The sequence below is a fragment of the Myotis nattereri genome, assembly GCF_964212035.1.
Source record: "Myotis nattereri genome assembly, chromosome: 1".
NCBI classification, from domain to species: domain Eukaryota; kingdom Metazoa; phylum Chordata; class Mammalia; order Chiroptera; family Vespertilionidae; genus Myotis; species Myotis nattereri.
The window spans coordinates 85,702,450-85,721,784 of NC_138075.1; the positions used below are offsets into that span (position 1 = coordinate 85,702,450).

At 36.2% G+C, this 19,335-nt stretch overlaps 1 protein-coding gene across 2 annotated transcripts in view; it reads right to left on the reverse strand.

The window, feature by feature from the left end:
* HEATR5A (HEAT repeat containing 5A) overlaps positions 1 to 19,335 on the reverse strand; it is a 96,029-nt gene that overhangs the window by 11,961 nt on the left and 64,733 nt on the right. For both annotated transcript variants that reach the window (XM_081089814.1, XM_081089813.1), the window contains 10 exons: positions 17,082 to 17,261; positions 14,781 to 15,020; positions 12,243 to 12,424; positions 10,718 to 10,786; positions 8,659 to 8,838; positions 6,322 to 6,544; positions 4,768 to 5,016; positions 3,219 to 3,346; positions 1,644 to 1,791; positions 417 to 689 (listed from right to left, as the gene is read on the reverse strand). In XM_081089814.1, the coding sequence (XP_080945940.1) occupies positions 417 to 689; positions 1,644 to 1,791; positions 3,219 to 3,346; positions 4,768 to 5,016; positions 6,322 to 6,544; positions 8,659 to 8,838; positions 10,718 to 10,786; positions 12,243 to 12,424; positions 14,781 to 15,020; positions 17,082 to 17,261 (1,872 nt within the window). The remainder of the gene's footprint in view (positions 1 to 416; positions 690 to 1,643; positions 1,792 to 3,218; positions 3,347 to 4,767; positions 5,017 to 6,321; positions 6,545 to 8,658; positions 8,839 to 10,717; positions 10,787 to 12,242; positions 12,425 to 14,780; positions 15,021 to 17,081; positions 17,262 to 19,335) is intronic.

A 19,335-nucleotide genomic window follows, 5' to 3' on the forward strand; every position in this document is an offset into this window, starting at 1 on the left:
GAGGCAGTGACTCAGCAGAGCCCTATGGAGAGCCTTAAAATGCTGTACTAAAAGAATGGAGTTGATTCCAAATAGAACTGGATATGATGACAAACTCCTGTCATTACTGAGGTAGGGCAAGTCCATTGGATATTGTATACAAAAAAAAAAAGCCCAAGAATGAGTAACTGCCACTGACAGATTTAAAATACTGTCAACCATAAAAAAACGTATCTGCAGTACATGCTATTTACACCCTCTTAGTAAAACAAATTACTAGGATGTAATGTTCATCTTAGAGGATTAATAACATTACCCAAACCTTTAGGTCAGATTTGTTTTAATGATAAAAGGATTAGCAACTATTATCTCCTTTACCGATTAAAACCATTTCTCTCCTTCCAGGTCCAGTAAAGCAACCACACACCACAGCATACCTTCAGGAGAGCACACTGCGGGAAGTTCAGAGAGGATAACTAACGCCGCTGAAACCAATCTACTTCCATCTTCTGACAGCATCTGTGGCTTTGTAGCTTTTATTCCTGGGCTACCTGTCAATTTAGGATTAAGTTCTGGGAGCTGTCTAACTAGAATGCATACACACAATTCCAGTGTTGCAAAAACCAAAGACTTCCCAGGCACAAGTCCTCCTGTGTCCTTCCCCTCTCCAAATTCTGGCAGGGTTTCCTTTTCAGCAGCCCCATCATCAACTAAAAGAAAGAAAGAATAGGGTTGAATAAACGCTTCTTTTCTTTGTACTTTGCTTCTGGCAGATGGCAATTTAACTCACTGGTGTTGTAGGCGACACATTTAAATGACAAAAGTCTTAGGTATTAAATAAAAGTAGTTGTCTTTATTATGACTTCTTACTGGGACGAATCAAAAGAAATCCTTGGTAATCCTCTCAGCCTTAAAATATTTTCTGGTTGGCCCTGACCAGGTAGCTCAGTTGGTTAGAGCATTGTCCCCAAATGCCAAGGTTGTGGGTTCGATCCCTGATTAAGGTACATAGAGAATCACAAAGAATGCACAAATAAGTGGAAGGGCAAATCAATGTTTCTCCCTCTAAAAAAAATTTCTCGTTAACATCGTGCTCGTAAGTATGTGAACCCTGCCCTGGTCAGGTAGTTCAGCTGGTTGGGTGCTGTCCCACACACCAAAAGGTGGCAGGATCGATTCCCGGTCAGGGCGCATGCGAGAGGTGAGAGAATATGTCCTTGAGTTTTAAATCCACTGCTATGTTGGGTTTTCTGTAATATGTAGTCAAATCTAATATTGAATAATTAACTCACCAATACTGAATTACATTGTAAATAAGGCATTTAATCACTTTGCAAAATCTAAGTCATTAAAAAATGTTAGTTGCTCTTTCCATGTACGTTAGTGAACTCTTACAGCTAGTGTAAGTACTCAATCAGAATAAGAGATTTTTTTCGCTTCGAGGGTTTTGTTAAAAATTCTCATTTTCTCAAGGAGCAGTAGTTTAGCTATGGACAACATCCAAGCTAACATGTAAAGGTGAATGGGAGAACTTATAGCCATACCTAGAGATGTTTCCTTTGTGCTACACATAACAGATTATCAGAATGACATAGATACATAAGCAATACTTTAAAAAATAATGATGCTACACGATTAATTTGGCATTGTGGGTTAACATTCACCTTCTGCACTTCGTCTTTTCTCCTTCACATGTTCTTGTGCTGCACATATAATCTGTCTTACCACTTCAAGTGAAGCCAACTGAATGGAAGGTGATTCTCGGGTCAAAATTACTCGATGCAGTACATTCAACAACTCGATACCCAAGGCCTATCATAGGAAAACATTTAGGGGAGATTGCATTGGAAATACTTTCTTTAAAAACCCCCCACAAAAACCAGGGCTAAATAAATTCTATGACAAAATCCAGAAAAAGAGATTTTAACAAATTGTTCACAAAAGAATAAAGGTGTTAGTGCAATAAAGTTATGTAACACCTGCTCCACTTTAAACCAACACCAGATTGGTTTTTGTCCGATCTGTGGAAGATGGCACTGTGACAAAAGGTCATTTGCACACAGGTCCTAAAGTGGGAAAACAGAAAGGGAAACTTCCAAAACAAGATGAGAAATTTGGTTAAAAAAACCCACAAGGACTGCCATGTAGAGTCCCAGATTTATATGAAGGTGTATTTTTTCGGTAATAACAGAGAATAATGGAAAAGTATGACATTAAAAGTGAATAATAAGCACAGAATGTATATCTCTCTAAAAAATAAAATACACCGGACAAGTAATGCTTCATTTCCCCCCTTTCTTTTCTAGTTGTTACTCTAGTGGCTTTCTTTCATCTTTGAAAATAACAGAGTAAACCTATCATTATAATACTTGTTTTAAGATGCAGAATAAATGAGCACAAAAAGTTTAAAATTTATTCAAATACAATCCAAGTCAGGTAGAAACCTGATTAATACCTTAAACTTAAAAAATGATAGTGTCAATAAGGTAAATAATAGTCCATATATAGAGAGGAAATCATACCATACATGTTTCATAACATCCAAGAGACAATGATAAGAATTTTATATACTGGTAGTACTGGATGCTGAGGGTGCCTGCCCAATGCAGAGTTGCTCTTGGGAAAGCAGTTAAAGGAAGTGCCATACTTTGTACAGTGATCCTTTTACCATGGTCACAACTGAGTCAGATATTAGTGCCTGACTCAACCTACAGGCTACTCAGTAGTCTCTTAAAAAGACCTGGAGGGAGAACTCAGACAACAGGAATACTTTGTAATAGGCTACAGAGGGCCTGTAATGCAGCCAAATGAACCAAGTAGGTTCTCTCTTAAGGAAATGGAATATAAAATACAGATGTATGTGAGGAGCCAGGGTGCACTGAAGCAGAAAAAGGCAAAGAAGGAACACCACCTGTAGCTAGTGGCTATTATACTGGACAATGACTATCAGAACTGTCCCATCATCGAAGAAGTTTGACAGAAGAGCTGCTATACAGAGTGGGTAGCTGGTGGCAGCAGAGAGAAGCGCAGTAGAGGCAGAGACAGAAAGCGGCAGTCAGAAGCATGATTGTTCCCAGGTCAGCACAGCTGCTGACGGCATTCCAGTCCTGAGGCCTAGCTGTGCAGCTGTTTAGTTTTCTTTTTACTTCTGTGTTCATTCTGTTTGCTGTAGTACCCGAACATGTTTCTGTTCCTGTTCTTTGATATCTACAGAAGCCTACCAAAAAACAACGAATCACCTGATCACTGCCAATTTTAGATCTGGGCCAAGGAACATCTAGAAGCGCCTGTAATGCATGTAAACAAGCAGTAATGCTTTCCATGGTTGCATCTGAGCGCAAGGAACACAGAAATTCCACACTGATTCCTGTAAAAAGCAGAAAAAAAAGACAGAGGCTTCTTTGAGAGTCTTAGCTCATGAAGTTAAAAATTCATTTTTCATTTTGGTAAGATGTATAAATAAGCTTAGCAAAAAGGTAATGCAAACAAGCAACAATAAATTGAGGACTCTAAACAATTAAGTGATAAGGCAAGTCTTTTAATAGTTTATATTCTTCTGCATGTACACAAAGAATAATCTCATTAGGCTTGTGCACTACTGTGTAGATGTTATAAAATTGCAATAAAAGATGTAAAAATCACAATAAATTGTCCCAGAGAATGTAACATGCAGAGTTTCATAACTTTATTCTGACTAAAATTTGTTGAGTGATTACCAGGTATCAGGCTCTGCACTTTGCACATATATTTTCATTTCATTCTCACAATACCTGAGGAAGTGGGTACTATTATTAGCACTTTTTCTGAGAGAACAAAATGAACACATAGAGTTTAAGCAATTTAATCTGCACAAGGTCAGTTACAATGGGGTACATCAAGAATGTGAACTGAGGTAACTGAACTGCACGGCTTATACTCATAGTAACTCCGCTATCCTTCATTCTATGAAAGTCCTTTTTCAAAAAGCTCTCATGTCAAGACAAATGGAAACAAAATTTTAATATACCAATGATACAGGAAATCTGGTCATGTCTGGCCTTGAAAGGAATAGAAACTCTATGACCCAAAAAGCTTACTTAATTTAATAACCTTTAAAACCCTCACATTAAAAAAAAATCCACACACACACAAACAAAACAAACCCCTCACATTTCATTTAATCAAAAACTTCTTTATAGGTAATGAAAGAAATAGATAAAATATGAAAACCACGGATTCCATATATTCTAGAAACTCACTGTACCTTCGAAAGATACTTTACTTTAAAAATAAAGTTCCAGATGTCAAGGGGGGGGGGGGGAACATATGCAATACTCTTTGTAATACCTTAAGCAATAAAACAAAATTAAAAAAAAAAAAAAGTTCCAGGAAAGAAAAACTGAAGTGTTAAACTTCATAAATGTAAAAATCTCATTTATCTTTGACATTAAATATCTGTTTGCAATTCTGTACCTTTGAGCATAATTTTCTAATACTGTGCAATTCTTTAGAATACGGGAAGGGGAATGACCCCTCAGTACAGCTGTAGATACCACATGGGTCTTTTAAAAATTCTGTGAAAGAACTAGGCTTCTCTTGCAATTTCTACAATTCAATTTGATCTAAAGTCAGCTTATAATGGAATTCTAGACTTAACAATTAAACCTGCAATTTTATAAAATGTATACAAATTTACTCAGTTATATCAAGACTATAACACCTAAGACAGCCAAAAAGAGATGACAGGCAGCGAGGCACAATTCAAGAAAAACTCTGTAGGGTTGGAAACTTGGAAGCTCTTTTACTGACCTAAAATAAGATGGAATCTATCAGAATAGACATCCTCAGGGGACTTTGCTATAGCCCCAGATGATGATCCCTGACACATGGAAGTTGGTGTTACAGGTCTGGAGAGATTGGATGCTCCTTCATCTGGGTCAGCAACGATGAAGCCTGTGCTTGTAAGCCACAGTGCTGTAGCATGGAGGATAAGCGCCCACGAATTGTTATAATGCAATTTTGCATTTTCACTAGTCTCTGCTGTATAGAAAGCACCACCTACAAAAAAGGGGAAGCAAACAGTTTCAGGAGGAATAATAAAGCTATGAAATACTACTTCATACCCATCAGATTGTTAAAAATTAAGTATAACATATAATGGTGGGGAGATACAGTGAAACAGAAACATCCTATGTTTCTTTTAATTTTTTTCATCTATCTGTCCAATTTTTCCAATACCATTTATTGAGTAGACCAAGCATGTCAAACTCAAAGGCTAACACACACCAAATAAACAAGGTTTAAATTTATGTGGGCCGCAAAAAAAAATAAAAGCCTCAATTTTCATAGAAACATAGATTTTGAAAAGTATAGCATAAAAAAAAGAAGAGCAATGATAAAATTAATGTTTTCTTCCTGACACTTGGCAACTCTCTGCTATCTTTCCTACTTCGGGGGAAATCTTGTTCGCTGTGGTTACTTTCAAAACTGACCCAAGGTGAACGACAGTAATTCTGGATCTGACAGGAGACTTATTTCCCTTCATAAGTGTAAATAACTGCTCACAGTTATATTGGCTGGGCCACAAAAATATTCGTTGTGGACCGTGTGTGGCCCGCAGGCTGTGAGTTCGACATGCTTGGAGTAGATGGTCTTTACCCCATTGTATGTTCTTGCCTTCTTTATCAAATATTCATGACCATATACTCATGTGTTTATTTCTGGGCTCTCTAGTCCAGTGATGGCGAACCTTTTGAGCTCGGCGTGTCAGATGTTTGAAAAACCCTAACTTAACTCTGGTGCTGTGTCACATATAGAAATTTTTTTATATTTGCAACCATAGTAAAACAAAGACTTATATTTTTGATATTTCTTTTATATATTTAAATGCCATTTAACAAAGAAAAATCAACCAAAAAATGAGTTTGTGTGTCACCTCTGACACACGTGTCATAGGTTTGCCATCACTGTTCTAGTCTATTCTATTGACATATATGCCTGTTTTTATGCCAGTACCATGCTACTTGATTACTATGGCCTTGTAGTTTAGTTTGATATCAGGTAGTGTGATTAAAAAGAAAGCTGGCATAAAAACAGAAACATGTTGTTGTTTCATGTAACATAAATAGTTATAATCACTTTGGAGACCAATTTGCCAGCATCTTGGAAGTTAAGATGTTCGTGCCTCATGACCTAGTCAATCAACTTCAGGATGTCTAACCTGAGGTAACTCTCACATGCTCATTCTATGAATGAAAATTATTCTGGGAAAAATATTTCAGATAAACATTATCTGCTAAGTAAAGGAAAAGTGTTGAGAAGTTATGTCACTCTAGGAATTATGTAAACATTTTACCCTCTTACCTTCAATAGGAAGTTGGGAGGCAAATTCTGAAGGCAGAGTTAGGAGAGCAAAATCCTGAAGCGCAGCAAGCCAGAGCCTACTTAGTGTGCCCAGGTCTGTGTGGACCAAGTCAAGCAGTCCAGGTGACGAGTCTGACCCATTTCTACCACTCTCTTCTGGACAGGAGGTAGTCTTCAGAGGTTGTTTGTTATTTTTATGTCTTTCTACAGCGATTATGTAGACCTGTTAAAAATTAATTTGTGAATAGGAAGATCTTGTGCCTGTTGAAAAGGTGCTATAGTATTTTATCTTGCTGAGGAGGTAGACTTACCATTGAGTATACCGGACCTGAAATGGATTGTAATATCTAAAGTTATACATGTGTAACCATATACTAGTACACAAAAATGGGGTAGAGAGATCCAGTGAGAAACATCAGGGATAAAAATCCGTGGTAAACATGCTGCCACTCTGTACTTTCACAATCACGATAGCTGTCACTAAATGATCTCAGCACTCTTTCTCACTAAGCCTTAATATGGCCTTAAAATCCATCTCAACGTGAGATTTCAGGTAGCCATGTCTGAACCGCAGTAGACTGAAATACTAAAAGTATTTTCTTTCAAAGTTACCACTAAATCACTACAAAAAGTTTTACATACATAAACTTAACATGGACTGTTTATAGGACTACTACAGGCCCGACGCATGAAATTCGTGCAAGAGTAGGCCTTCCTTCCCCTGGCTGCCGGCACTGGCTTCCCTCTGGCACCCAGGACCCAGGCTTCCCTCTGGCTCTGGCTTCATCTGGGAAAACATCTGATCTAATTAGCATATTACCCTTTTATTATTATAGATAGGATGTTAAAGTATTCAACATAGTATACAAACTGATTGTACTACCTCTTTATCTACAGATCTAAGATCTAGTAAACTGAAAAAAATGTAAATTTCTGGAAAACTAATCTGGTGGCAAAACTGACTGAACTTATGTGAGGGTATTCATCCAATGCAGTGTGAATTCAAACATTTTATTACAGATATATTAATGTGTTTGATTATAGATTCCATATTGCCCCATACTTCCAAAATCTGAATTCCAACTATTATATGGAGCCAAGGATTTCAGATAGCAGATTATGAACCTCCTATGATGCTCAACTACTGAGATACTCCAGCTGGACAAGAACTACTTTATTTTTAAAAATATATTTTATTGATTTCAGAGAGGAAGGGAGAGGGAGAGAGAGATAGAAACATCAATGATGAGAGAGAATCATCAATTAGCTGACTCCTGCATGCCCTATACTGGGGATCGAGCCTGCAACCCGGGCACATGCCCTTGACCAGAATCAAACCTGGGATCCTTCAGTTTGTAGGCCGAAGCTCTATCCACGAAGCCAAATCAGCTAAGGCCAGAACTACTTCTTAACCAAGATTTATCAACCCTAGCCCTGGCCAGGTCGCTCAGTTGGTTAGAGCATCCTTGTGAAATGCCAAGGTTGCAGGTCTGATTCCTGGTCAGGGCATACAAGAATTAACCAATGAATTAATAAATAAGTGGGAAAACAAATCGATGTTTCTCTCTCTATCTAAAAAACTCTTGGTTTCATTAATTAAAAAAAGATTTGTCAAAACTAAATAATGAAAAAAAAAGAGATTCTATAATCTTCAGGTTTTAATTAGTTATATTAGCTATACTGGAGGAAACCCTTTCTTTCATATTGATTAATTCTTTCAGTTGTAATGTAAAACTATACACATTCATTAAAATGATATATGAACCCAGACTGGCCAAGTTTAGTAACTGCTAAAGCTGGATGATGGGTATAAGTGGGGTCATTACACTATTATAACCACTTTCATATCCGCTTAAACATTTCCATAGTAAATTAAAAATAATAGAGCTTTCTCCCTGATTAGAAAAGTTAAGCATTGTTTGTATAAGATCTCTTAATCTTAGAAAAGGAAATTACTTATTATTTAATATTCAAAAGTCATCCATAAAACAGCATACAAAATTAAAGTATGTATTATAGAATTAAAAAAACATACAGGCAAATCCACATTTCTAGTAGTTCAGATTTCAATAAAAATTAATTTTCATTGGCTATCATAAAGTCTGTCTGGCTCAGGACTGACTGCCCCTGCTAACAGCAGCAGATAACAGACAATGAAGAACACTTTAGAATGCTTGGCCAAAATATCAATTAACATATAATAAATGATATGTTGAAAGCCTTTTGTTAAGTTTAAAAAAGGACTTATTTGTGTTTTAAAAAGTTAATTTCAATTTATGGCCTAAGCTGTTTATTAACAACTTCTAAAATTCCCAATACTAATTAAGAAGTACTAACCTCTGCCCAGGCTTTTAGCACAGCTAAGATCTCCATGGTAGAAGCACTTTCATTATATAAGTGACTTAGAGCTTCTTTTCCAGCCTGTATTTTTGTTAATGATGAAACAAGCAAATGATGAACTCTTCGGAGATCATTAAGATCACTTACAACTCCACTTGCTATCCAGGCACTGCAAACCTGGTTTTTAAGAAAATAAGAAGTTACAGTTAAAAATTATAAATATGTTCCTCTAAGTTCAATAGACCTCACCCAAATCTTAGGAATCTAGTCAATGAAATCACCTTGCTATCAAGAAACCCAATGAGAACCTGCTTATAATGATACTCAAAAGCCAGCATTTCAAAAGGAAATGAAGTTTAAGGTTGAAGCAGGGCAACCATTACTAATCAGTACATGGAATCAAAGAGATTCAGAAGGTACCACTTTCATAAATGTTTGGATTAACATTTAAATTAAATCTTCAATCCTGATTATTTCATCTCGCTACTTTAAAATTTGAGATTGTGCCTGGCGTGGCTCAGTGGTTGAGCATTGACCTATGAACCAGGAGGTCACAGTTCTATTCCTGCTCAGGGCACTTGCCCAGATTGCAGACTCAGTCCCCAGTGCGGGGTTGCAGGAAGGAGGCAGCCAGTCAACGATTATTCCTCATCAATGATGTTTCTGTCTGTCTCTCCTTCTCTCTTCCTCTCTGAAATCAATAAAAATATATATTTAAAAAAAACCACACTGAATTGTGTGGTTACTTAATGTAACTTTCTTAAAAGATAAAGCATCTAACACTAAAACCCCAAAGAAGATTTTGATTCTTTGGGAAATAACATATTAAAAATTTCTTTAAAAATTTAAAATATAAACATAATTAATAATTTTCCAATGCAAAAAGTTTACTCAATTATCAGGAATGTTTGTGGTTTTCTAAGGTGTCATGGTATTTATCTTCTAGAGAAAATTTATTTTACCTTTTCCATCTATTTAATCACTTCCTGCCCCATTTCATAAAATTTCAAGTGATTTACAGCAGAAACACATATAATAAAATGATTGAAAAATAAAAACTCAGTACAGCCCCGACCTTACTTGGTAGAGTGTCACCTGCACTGAAAGGCTGCCAGTTCGATTCTGGTCAGGACACATGCCTGAGTTGTGGGCTCAATCCCCAGTAAGGGGTGTGCAGGAGGCAGCCAATCAAATATTTCTTTTTTTCATGGATGTTTCTCTCTCCCTTCCTCTCTCTCTCAAATCAATTTAAAAAAAAACCACACACACAAAACACCCTCTGGTTAGAAAAAAAAGAGGCTCAGTACAACATTGAAACAATTCTCTGAGTATCAAAGGCACTCAAACACTTCCTAAATACAACTGAATAAAATAAAGTTGAAAGAACTGACTAAAACCAATCTTTTATTATGTTTATAATTAACTCAATTCAAGCTAGTTCTGCTTTTAATAATTTCAGGTCAGGCAGGGCTGGCTTTTGAGTTTTTGACAGCCACTCCAAGAAAAATACCTGTTTAGAATGGCATATTATATGGGTCTTTGATATGTAAAAAAGCATTCAATCTCACTTGAAATACAAATCTAAACTATACTGATACACCCTTTTTACTCCCTCACATACACAAAAATCTAAATGTTTGACAACTCACAAAATTGCTCAGACTATGGACAATAGGTGCTTGTATACATTACTGGTAGGAGATGAAATTGATAAGCCCCTATAATATCCTCTTTAACTCAGCAATTCAATTTTGGAGAGTTTATTTTACAGATAAGCTTGCATCCAGTCAAATGATCTACGCAGAAGGCTATTCACTTTAGCACTATTTGAAATAGCAAACCATTAAAAACCCCATTTATTTGTCACCCATAACTTACCAAGCAGTTACACTAAAGGGAGAGGAAGTTCTCCAAATTTAAAAAGTAAAGGAGAAGGAACAGCTGAGATTAAGTAACAGAAAACTATAATATAGAACCCCGGTATCAAATAATAACTGGAGAATTGTTTCTAAAGAGAGGGTTTTATTTGTTAAGCTTTGTCTTTTTAGGCATTTACCTGACATGCTTTGGCAGTGACATCAGGTGCTGTCTCTGAAGTGAAGGCTGGTCTAAGTGCTGCTCCTACCTGGCAAGAAATTTTATGACATATCAAGGTCAATAAGTAAGACAGCACAAGCTTCCTCTTTTTAATGTTATTAAAATTATTTATTTATAGCAGGTATTATGAAGAACACTTGTTGTTTTTGTTTACCCGGTATATTGTCCTTTGCTTTTACCTAATAGCATCCCAATTTTCCTTTCCGGAACCTTCTCTCTCCCCAAATCTTAGCCCATGTTGTTGCTATGGAGCTGACAGCACTGCTTGGCTCCAGAGACCCATGCTGGGACAATGAAAGTTCCCCTTAAGACTTGCTGGGAGTACTGGGAAAGCACAATCTCTATAAGAATCTTAGAGATTGCTTCTTACAGAACCATCTTGATAGAACTTGGAGCGAGCAAATTTGAGAATAAAGCCAGTGTGGAACCAAGCAGAGCCAAATACGATTTCTGAAAACTATTTTTCTTTTCTGCTGAGTTGTATTTATTCTATCATTTGCAATTTTAAGAGGACTACAAATATAACAGAGCTGCCTTTAAGTTGAATTACAATATTTTATACTAATATGATAGTTCTATGTACTGCCACTCCCTTCCTTTTGCTTTCTCCTCAAGCATACATTGACATCACCAGCTGGGAAGACATGATGGGAGATTGCTAGCTAACTGGTGAACTGCTCTCGTCTTCCTAACTGCTAGCTGTCAGGAACTGTCTCTGGCCCTAGCTGGTGTGGCTCAGTTGGTTGAGTGTCCTCCTGTGCACCGAAGGATCTCGGGTTAAATTCCCAGTCAGGGCATCTACCCTGGTTGTGGGTTTGATTTCTGGTTGGGGTGCATGTCAGGGTATGTGTGGGAGGTAGCTGACCGATGATTCTCTCTCTCTTTCTCTAAAATCAATAAAAGTATATTAAAAAAAAGAAAAAGAAGCTGCCTCTGAATCATAATGAGAGGTACTCTGGGATGAATGGTGTAATGTAATGTGATGATTCTGTTATCTTACTGGTTCTTCCAAATGGCTCAATGCATCAACCAGTTAAAAAGGTTACAGTACTAGAACCCTGAACTCTTTTCTAAGTCCAGAAAAACAATGAAGGTGGTTATATGTACTGTCGGAACAATGATATGCAAATAGAACATGCATGTAGCCTAAAGAAAATGTTTAGTAACGATTTAGTGTTATTTTAAGCTTATTCAGATATTTTGTAAAAAGTTTCATTACTAAAGTTCTTTATTTCCCCAAATTACCACGAAGATGTTAATTATTAAAATTAATCTTTAAAGTTATAAAAGACCTTTTTATGTACTATTTTGCTTTTACATGAAGATTTCTTCTTCAAACATATGCATTTTCTATATACTAATTATAATGGTGATATATAAGCAGGGATATACACTTATTTATGTATTAAAAGTGACATGCCAATTAGTTTAATAGGCTTTTTATCTGGGTGTTTAATTATTCATCTCTTGCAGAAAGTGCTTACATTGGCTTGATACTGCTCCAGAATCACGTGTCCTGGAAACTCCGGTTCTGGAATAGTTGCAAATCGCCGAATAACAATTAACAACGTTTGAAGGCCAGAAAGACGGAGCTGGTCACTGTGATCCGTGGCAGCCATAAAAGCCATGCGAATTAAGTCGGCAAGATGCAGCACCAAAAAGTCACCTACAAGATTAAAAAAATCTTATCAAGAAAAAGAGTATGCTGGAGCTAAGATTTTAAGTTTTTAATTTAATTTCATAATCTAGACTTTCTTTTAAGTACCTCTGATTTGATTTACTGTTTTGTTTTATCGTTTTTTAAATAAAACATTAGCCGAAACCGGTTTGGCTTAGTGGATAGAGTGTCAGCCTGTGGACTGAAAGGTCCCAGATTCGATTCCGGTCAAGGGCATGTACCTGGGTTGTGGGCACTTCCCCAGTGGGGGATGTGCAGGAGGCAGCTGATCGATGTTTCTCTCTCATCGATGTTTCTAACTCTCTATCTCTCTCCCTTCCTCTCTGTAAAAAATCAATAAAATATATCAAAAAAAAATAAAAATAAAAAAATAAATAAAACATTAAAGCTGGATATACTCCACCATTGTAAATACTCACACACAAGAACACTATTCCAAAGCAACTAGTTTTGCAGCTATTCAAAAACCAAAGGCAGAATCACCATCCTTAAAAGAGTGCTATTGGTACCTTCCACATTAGAAGATACTTAGGAGACTGGGTTTTGATGAATTAGTCAGGAATATGTTCTTTTTATGTCAAGTTGAAGCTAAAACACAATGTTCCTTTAAAAAATAGTTTTATGGCCCTACCCAGTTTGGCTAGTGGATAGAATATTGGCCCAAAGACTGAAGGGTCCCGGGTTTGATTCCAGTCAAGGGCACATACCTCGGTTGCAGGCTTAATCCCCAGCACAGGTTGGGGTATGTGCAAGGAGGCAACCAATCGATGTGTCTCTCTTACATCAATGTTTTTCTCTCTGTTTCTCCCCCTCCCTGCTTCTCTCTCTAAAAATCAATGGAAAAATATCTTTGGGTGAGGATTAATAAAAAATAAAAAAGTTTTATGTAGTGTTTTAAATGAACTAGATTATCTTGTTTCTGCATGTCTTGTCACATATACAGGTGATGGGAATATGAAAAAATTAGTCACTATAAAATCCTATATAATAAAAGCCTAATATGCAAATCAACCCAACGGCGGAATGACTGGCAGAATGACTGGTTGCTATTACATGCACTGACCATCAGGGGGCAGATGCTCAATGCAGGAGCTGCCCCCTGGTGGTCAGTGCGCTTCCACAGGGGGAGTGCTGCTCAGCCAGAAGTGAAGCTCACAGCTGGCGAGTGCAGAGGTGGCAGGAGCCTCTCCCACCTCCGTGGCAGCACAAAGGAGCAGCAACCCGAACGGTAAAGAGCAGTGAGCAGGCAGGCGGTAAGGAGTGTAGGGGTCCCGGCCTGCGAGAGGAATGTCCAACTGCTGACATCCTATGAGGGGTCCTGGACTGCGAGAGGGTGCATGCTGGGCTGAGGAGAACCTCCCTCGCCCCCAGAGCTCGGATTTCGTGCACCAGGCCTCTAGTTATAAATAAAAATTCTTTTCATTCCTACAACACATTGTTTGGCATAATAATTCTACCAGGGAAAAACATAAGAAAATCATTTAACAATGTTCCAGCAGTAAAATGTTTAGGGTACAAGTAATCTTTACCTAAAATATATTTGAGACTATTCAAAAAAGAATAGCTATAGGCCACACTGAAAAAAACCAACTCATCTTGGTAAGTGCCAATTACAATTTTAATTGGGAGCACAGGAATCAGTAAGCATCTATGATATACTGATTTTATACTATCAGTATCTAGCACATGCTCACCACAAATAAGAGACGCAATAAATGCACTTGAAAAAAATCACTGAAACAAGAGATATCTAATTCATATTCTCAGGCTGCTGACAGATTTTGCTTTATAATTCTTTTGATTGGTAAATAACATTTTCAAGGCATTCAGGTATGGGCATTGCTCCTTTGAACATGTACTGAAGTAAATTAAAAATTCAGACATCGAACCATAACACACATATTTAGGTAAAAATAATGAAACTGCATAAAAGGTTATAACTCCATTTTATAATTCCATTGAGATAGGCTCAAATGTTTTCTAATTAATATCCATGGAAACAAAATAATCTACACGTAAAATTGTAAGTTATAACTCAGAAAATAAATTTTGGGAAGCAGCTAACACACATACTACTTTCTAAGAACATGATTATTCTCTATAAACTTAACTCATTCCATAAATCCATTAATCAAGTTATGAATATCAATTTAAGAAGCTTAATAATTAAAAATGTATTTAGACATTAAAAATATATGCTTACTGTTTATGTAAAGGTACAGTTTCAAAACTGATTTGGAAGAACAAAGACCACCTTTTAGTTCTATCTTTTAACTTAATATTAAACATATAAGCAGACAGAATCTCTACGTATATTTGTTTTTTGCATTATTATGCCACTTACTTCTTGAATCCCTTTTTTTCATTTCTTGTGCTAAAGCAATGTCAAAATGTGCGCAGTGTGCACTCTCACACTGGTTAATTATCCTGCAGACACATTCAGCAGCGAAGACTCTAGTGGCCCACCGGGGATTGGTAAAAGGATGGGATCTGTCATCACTTCTGGTGGTCAGAACTGAGGCATCATCCCCTTTATCACCTTCCTCTTCTTGCATTGTATCCACACAAGTTACAGCTGTAAAATCTTTTATCAAGGAAGAGTACATGTAATCACAATCAATTTGAATATATATTTATGAAGGAATACCAGAATTATTGTGCATCAATCATACATCTTTTAACAATGTAAAGTAATCATGCCTATTAAATAAATATAACAGTGGCATTTAAGGAAATGCTGTTAGAACGAATCTAGGTCAAAGCAAGAAAGTTGCCAAATTACACTCAAAATGAAAAACTGAACATGACACTAGATACTAGGATAATAATTCCCTGTGCTAAGGAAGATCAAAATTCTCTAGTAGGGAGTGTAGTGGACTGTACTGGGTATGCTGTTTTAACACTGTGGCCTTGAATGGACTTATGAAGGTTCCTGAATCCACTAACAATGTCTGAAAGTATTTGTTAGAATAGACCCATTGCTGTCATTGTAGTCTCACATTGCCTTGATAACCGGAGCCACTGACTAAGTAGTGAATTATTTCCTCTTTATACTGTTAGCTTACTAACTCTAGTTAAAATAAAACTAATGCTATAAAACAAACCAACTTGGTTTTCTTAAGTTATCTTGTATGTCAACATTTTTTTTTTGAGTGTGTTATGATAGATAATAAAGTATGGCAAAGTCCGGTCTTATGACTGAGAAGTCAACAGAAACTGATGTTTTCCTAATAAGAAGGGACAGGGCTAAACTACAAGGTATAAAGAATAAATGGTAGCCCTCGCTGGTTTGGCTCAGTGTATAAGAGCATCGGCCTGAGGACTGAAGGGTCCTGGGTTCGATTCTGGTCAAGGGCACATGCCCCGGTTGCAGCCTTGGTCCTCAGTGGGGGGCATGCAGAAGGCAGCTGATCAATGATTCTCTGTCATCATTGATGTGTCTCTCTCTCTCTTCCTCCCCTTTCCTCTCTGAAATCAATAAAAATATTTTTTAAAAAAGAATGATAAAATAAAATTGAGCTAGTGAGCTCAGAGTATAAATGTAAAATTTACAAAAGTAGGTGAGATATCAGAAAAGTGCAATCAACCTGTTTGTCTATGCACATACACATTTTCTTTTAAAGGAAAGAAGTCCTTGTAAGTTCTTAAGTAGTAGATAGAAGAGAGCATTAAAGGAAATGTGGAAAATAATGATTGAAAGAGCAGGTCTAAATCACTGGAAGAGAAGAGGATCATTAAGAATCGAGGTAGACAGTGAAGAATGTAAAAATAAATAAAAATCCCAGGACTTTATGGTATCTTTCTCCCTTTCACATAATTGTAGAGATCAGAGCTACATTAAATTATAAGATTCGAGTAACTGAGTTGAGAGTTACTGAAATATAGTAAGAAGTTGGGTTTTAAAATACTGCAAGCTAAGGTTTGAATCCATCTCTGTGTGTCTTTGGGCAATTACTTAACCTTTCCAAGACTTGATTTCTCTGTGTAAAATGGAATAATACTGCCTACGCACAGGATGATTAAATGGTTAAATCAGATCAAATATGTACAATACCTAGAACAGAATTGGTTTCTATCTTCTTTCTCTAATTTTCTTTTTTAAAATATGTTTTTATCGATTTTAGAGAGGATTTCTTACTCAAAGGCTATAAAAATTTAAAGATTCTAATACACTTTCTCACCAACAATTATCTTATACTAGCAAAGACACTGGAAAATAACACTAATTTCAAACACTATTTGAAACTAACATTATGAAGAATGGAGAAACTGGCTTGCTCAAATTGTCATAACCGTTGATGAATTTTCTATTATGTTGACTCAAGGCAATCCCTCAAATATTTATTGCATGTATGAAAACAAATGATGGGACTATTATAGGTTAGTTCATCATTTTTATAGCATAAATAAGGACTCTACGTTTTAGTTTGTTTCACACAGGAAAGTCATACAAGACAACAACAACAAAAAAGACTTATTGCGTGTTAGACTTAAACACTAGCACTAGACTCTTCATTTGAAGAAAGCCACAAACATTATAATCTAATTATTCAGACAAGATCGATAAATCATCACTGGCAAACAACTCTATATAACATTTTTACTTTCAATTTTATTATTTCAATTGGTAGTTGCTAGTACTTACCTGCTGATGCAGCAAGTACATCTTTACAAAGCTTTAACCAAAAGGAAAGTTTGTCCACTGCCATAGATGTGAGCATATGATTTAAAGTCTCTTTAATATCATGGCACAATCTCTGATCTGTCTCTTTGTCTAGTAAGGTCAGTAATGCCCCTTCAAGGCCCACTTCTCTGATGTTAGCATCTGACAAGAAGAAAATCGATGATCTAAGTAATACAGAAAACAAAACTGCCATATGAGAAGCACACACATTCAGTAATTAAAGTATTACGTCCTAGTATATTTTAAAGAACTAGTCCAAATACTGTACCTTAACCTACTGAGGTCTATTTTAATTCAGTTAGTTTGATGTTATTCACGGTACTAAGAAGTTATTTTTTTGTGCAATGTTATTGAAAAGCAAGTCTTTATTGAGTTATTAATATGTTTTCCTTAAATTAGATAAACATTTAACCCAATTAACATTCAATACTTAATTAAGCTTTCCTTATTCTGGTAAGGAAAAGTTTTTAAATTTATTAACATCAGAGTAAAACTCAGACAAAAAATACCTACTGTATAGAGAACAGTGTATAATTACTACAACTAAGCCACTGAGGAACTAAAGAATACTACTAAATTAATATAAATTACTACACAATATTCTCATTGCAAAGTAATAAAGCACCTCAAGGAGAACTATAAGCCTTGATCTAGCATCTATTTCCTATAATTCTGGAAATGCTAAAAGAACACATTTTCTCTTAAAGATTTAACTCACCTAGCATTTATGAAAGCATTTACTTTCTAAAGATTTTTCCACTATTAGACTATTTTAAAAGAGGAATGATTTTTTAAAGTTCGGAAGGAAGTGGTAGGAATGTTTCCAATTAGGAGTCTAAAGAGACAGAATAACCAATGCAATGTGTGAGTCATGACTGAATTCTAAATTTGGGTGGGGTTGATGGGTGTAGGAATGAGTCATAAAAGACTTTTTTTTTAATAACTGGGGAAATTTGTGTCAGAAGTATATATTCTATGATGCTACTAAAATCACTGTTAATTTCATTAGGTGTGGAAATGATGTGTGGTCATATAAGGGAATGTCCTTCTTGGAAAATGTAAACTGAGGCATTTTACATAGGAGTGCTTGATTTAGGGGTGCAAACTGTCATGATGCTTGCAACCTGCTTTGAGATGGTTTGGCAAAAGGTTTATATATCTGTATGTATGGAAAGAGAGAAAAAGATGTGAGTGTCATAAAGTTAATAAGTAGGTGAATCTATGTGTTCAATGTACATTTCTTTAAACGTTTCCAATGAGTTTAAAAATTAAAAAATTTAAAGGAATTAGATATGAATTCTTTACTATAATTTTACTTGCATAGCCAATTCAATCTATAATAATAAAAGGGTAATATGCTAATTAGACCAGACGTCTTCTGGATGTCCTTCCTGATGAAGCTGGGGCCAGAGGGAAGCCAGCCCAGGTCCCAGGTGCCTGCGGGCGGCTGGAGGAGGGAAGCCCGGCTTCCGGGTGCAGGTGCTGGCAGCCGGGGGAAGGAAGGCCTACTCTTTCGTGCTTTGGGCCTCTAGTAATTCTAGGAACATGTACTAGCATATGGACACAATCAAAGCCTAAAGCAACAGATGTAGATAATTTCAATGGTGAATATAAACCAAAGGTCACTCGGGGAGAATATCTCACATAGTTATGAGATTAATGTATTTCTGATTAAGGTTAATTACAGAACAGTTTTCAAATGAGTTGTGCAACCTGTCTGATGACTACTAGCATACTAATTCAGCAATGTTGATTAACTCAAGCCAGAGCAAAAGTTTAAATAATAAAACTGTTATTTAAAAAGCACAGCATTAGAGTAAAACACATTACAGATTTGAGAGCTTTAGATATTGGAAAGCTTTGTGAAGTCTGAAACCTAAACCTAAAAGTGTGACAGCACTTTGGAAAGTAAACACACACACACACACACACACACACACACACACACGTATGATATCATTACTATTTTTGTAGGATGTTTGAATTTATATGTGTGTTTGGATTACTTAATTTTAAAATACAGGGATATACACTTAAAATAAATCTTACTGGCTAAGAAGTCCTTTTCATTTCTCAAATATAGAAGAGGCCCTAAAAATCCTTTCATTTGAAGCAGATTCATGTATGGCGAATTTTATCAAATGAGGTTTTGGGGGAAGAAAGGCACATATAATAAATTACTTAAGGGCTAAATCCAATTTCAATGGACTACTGT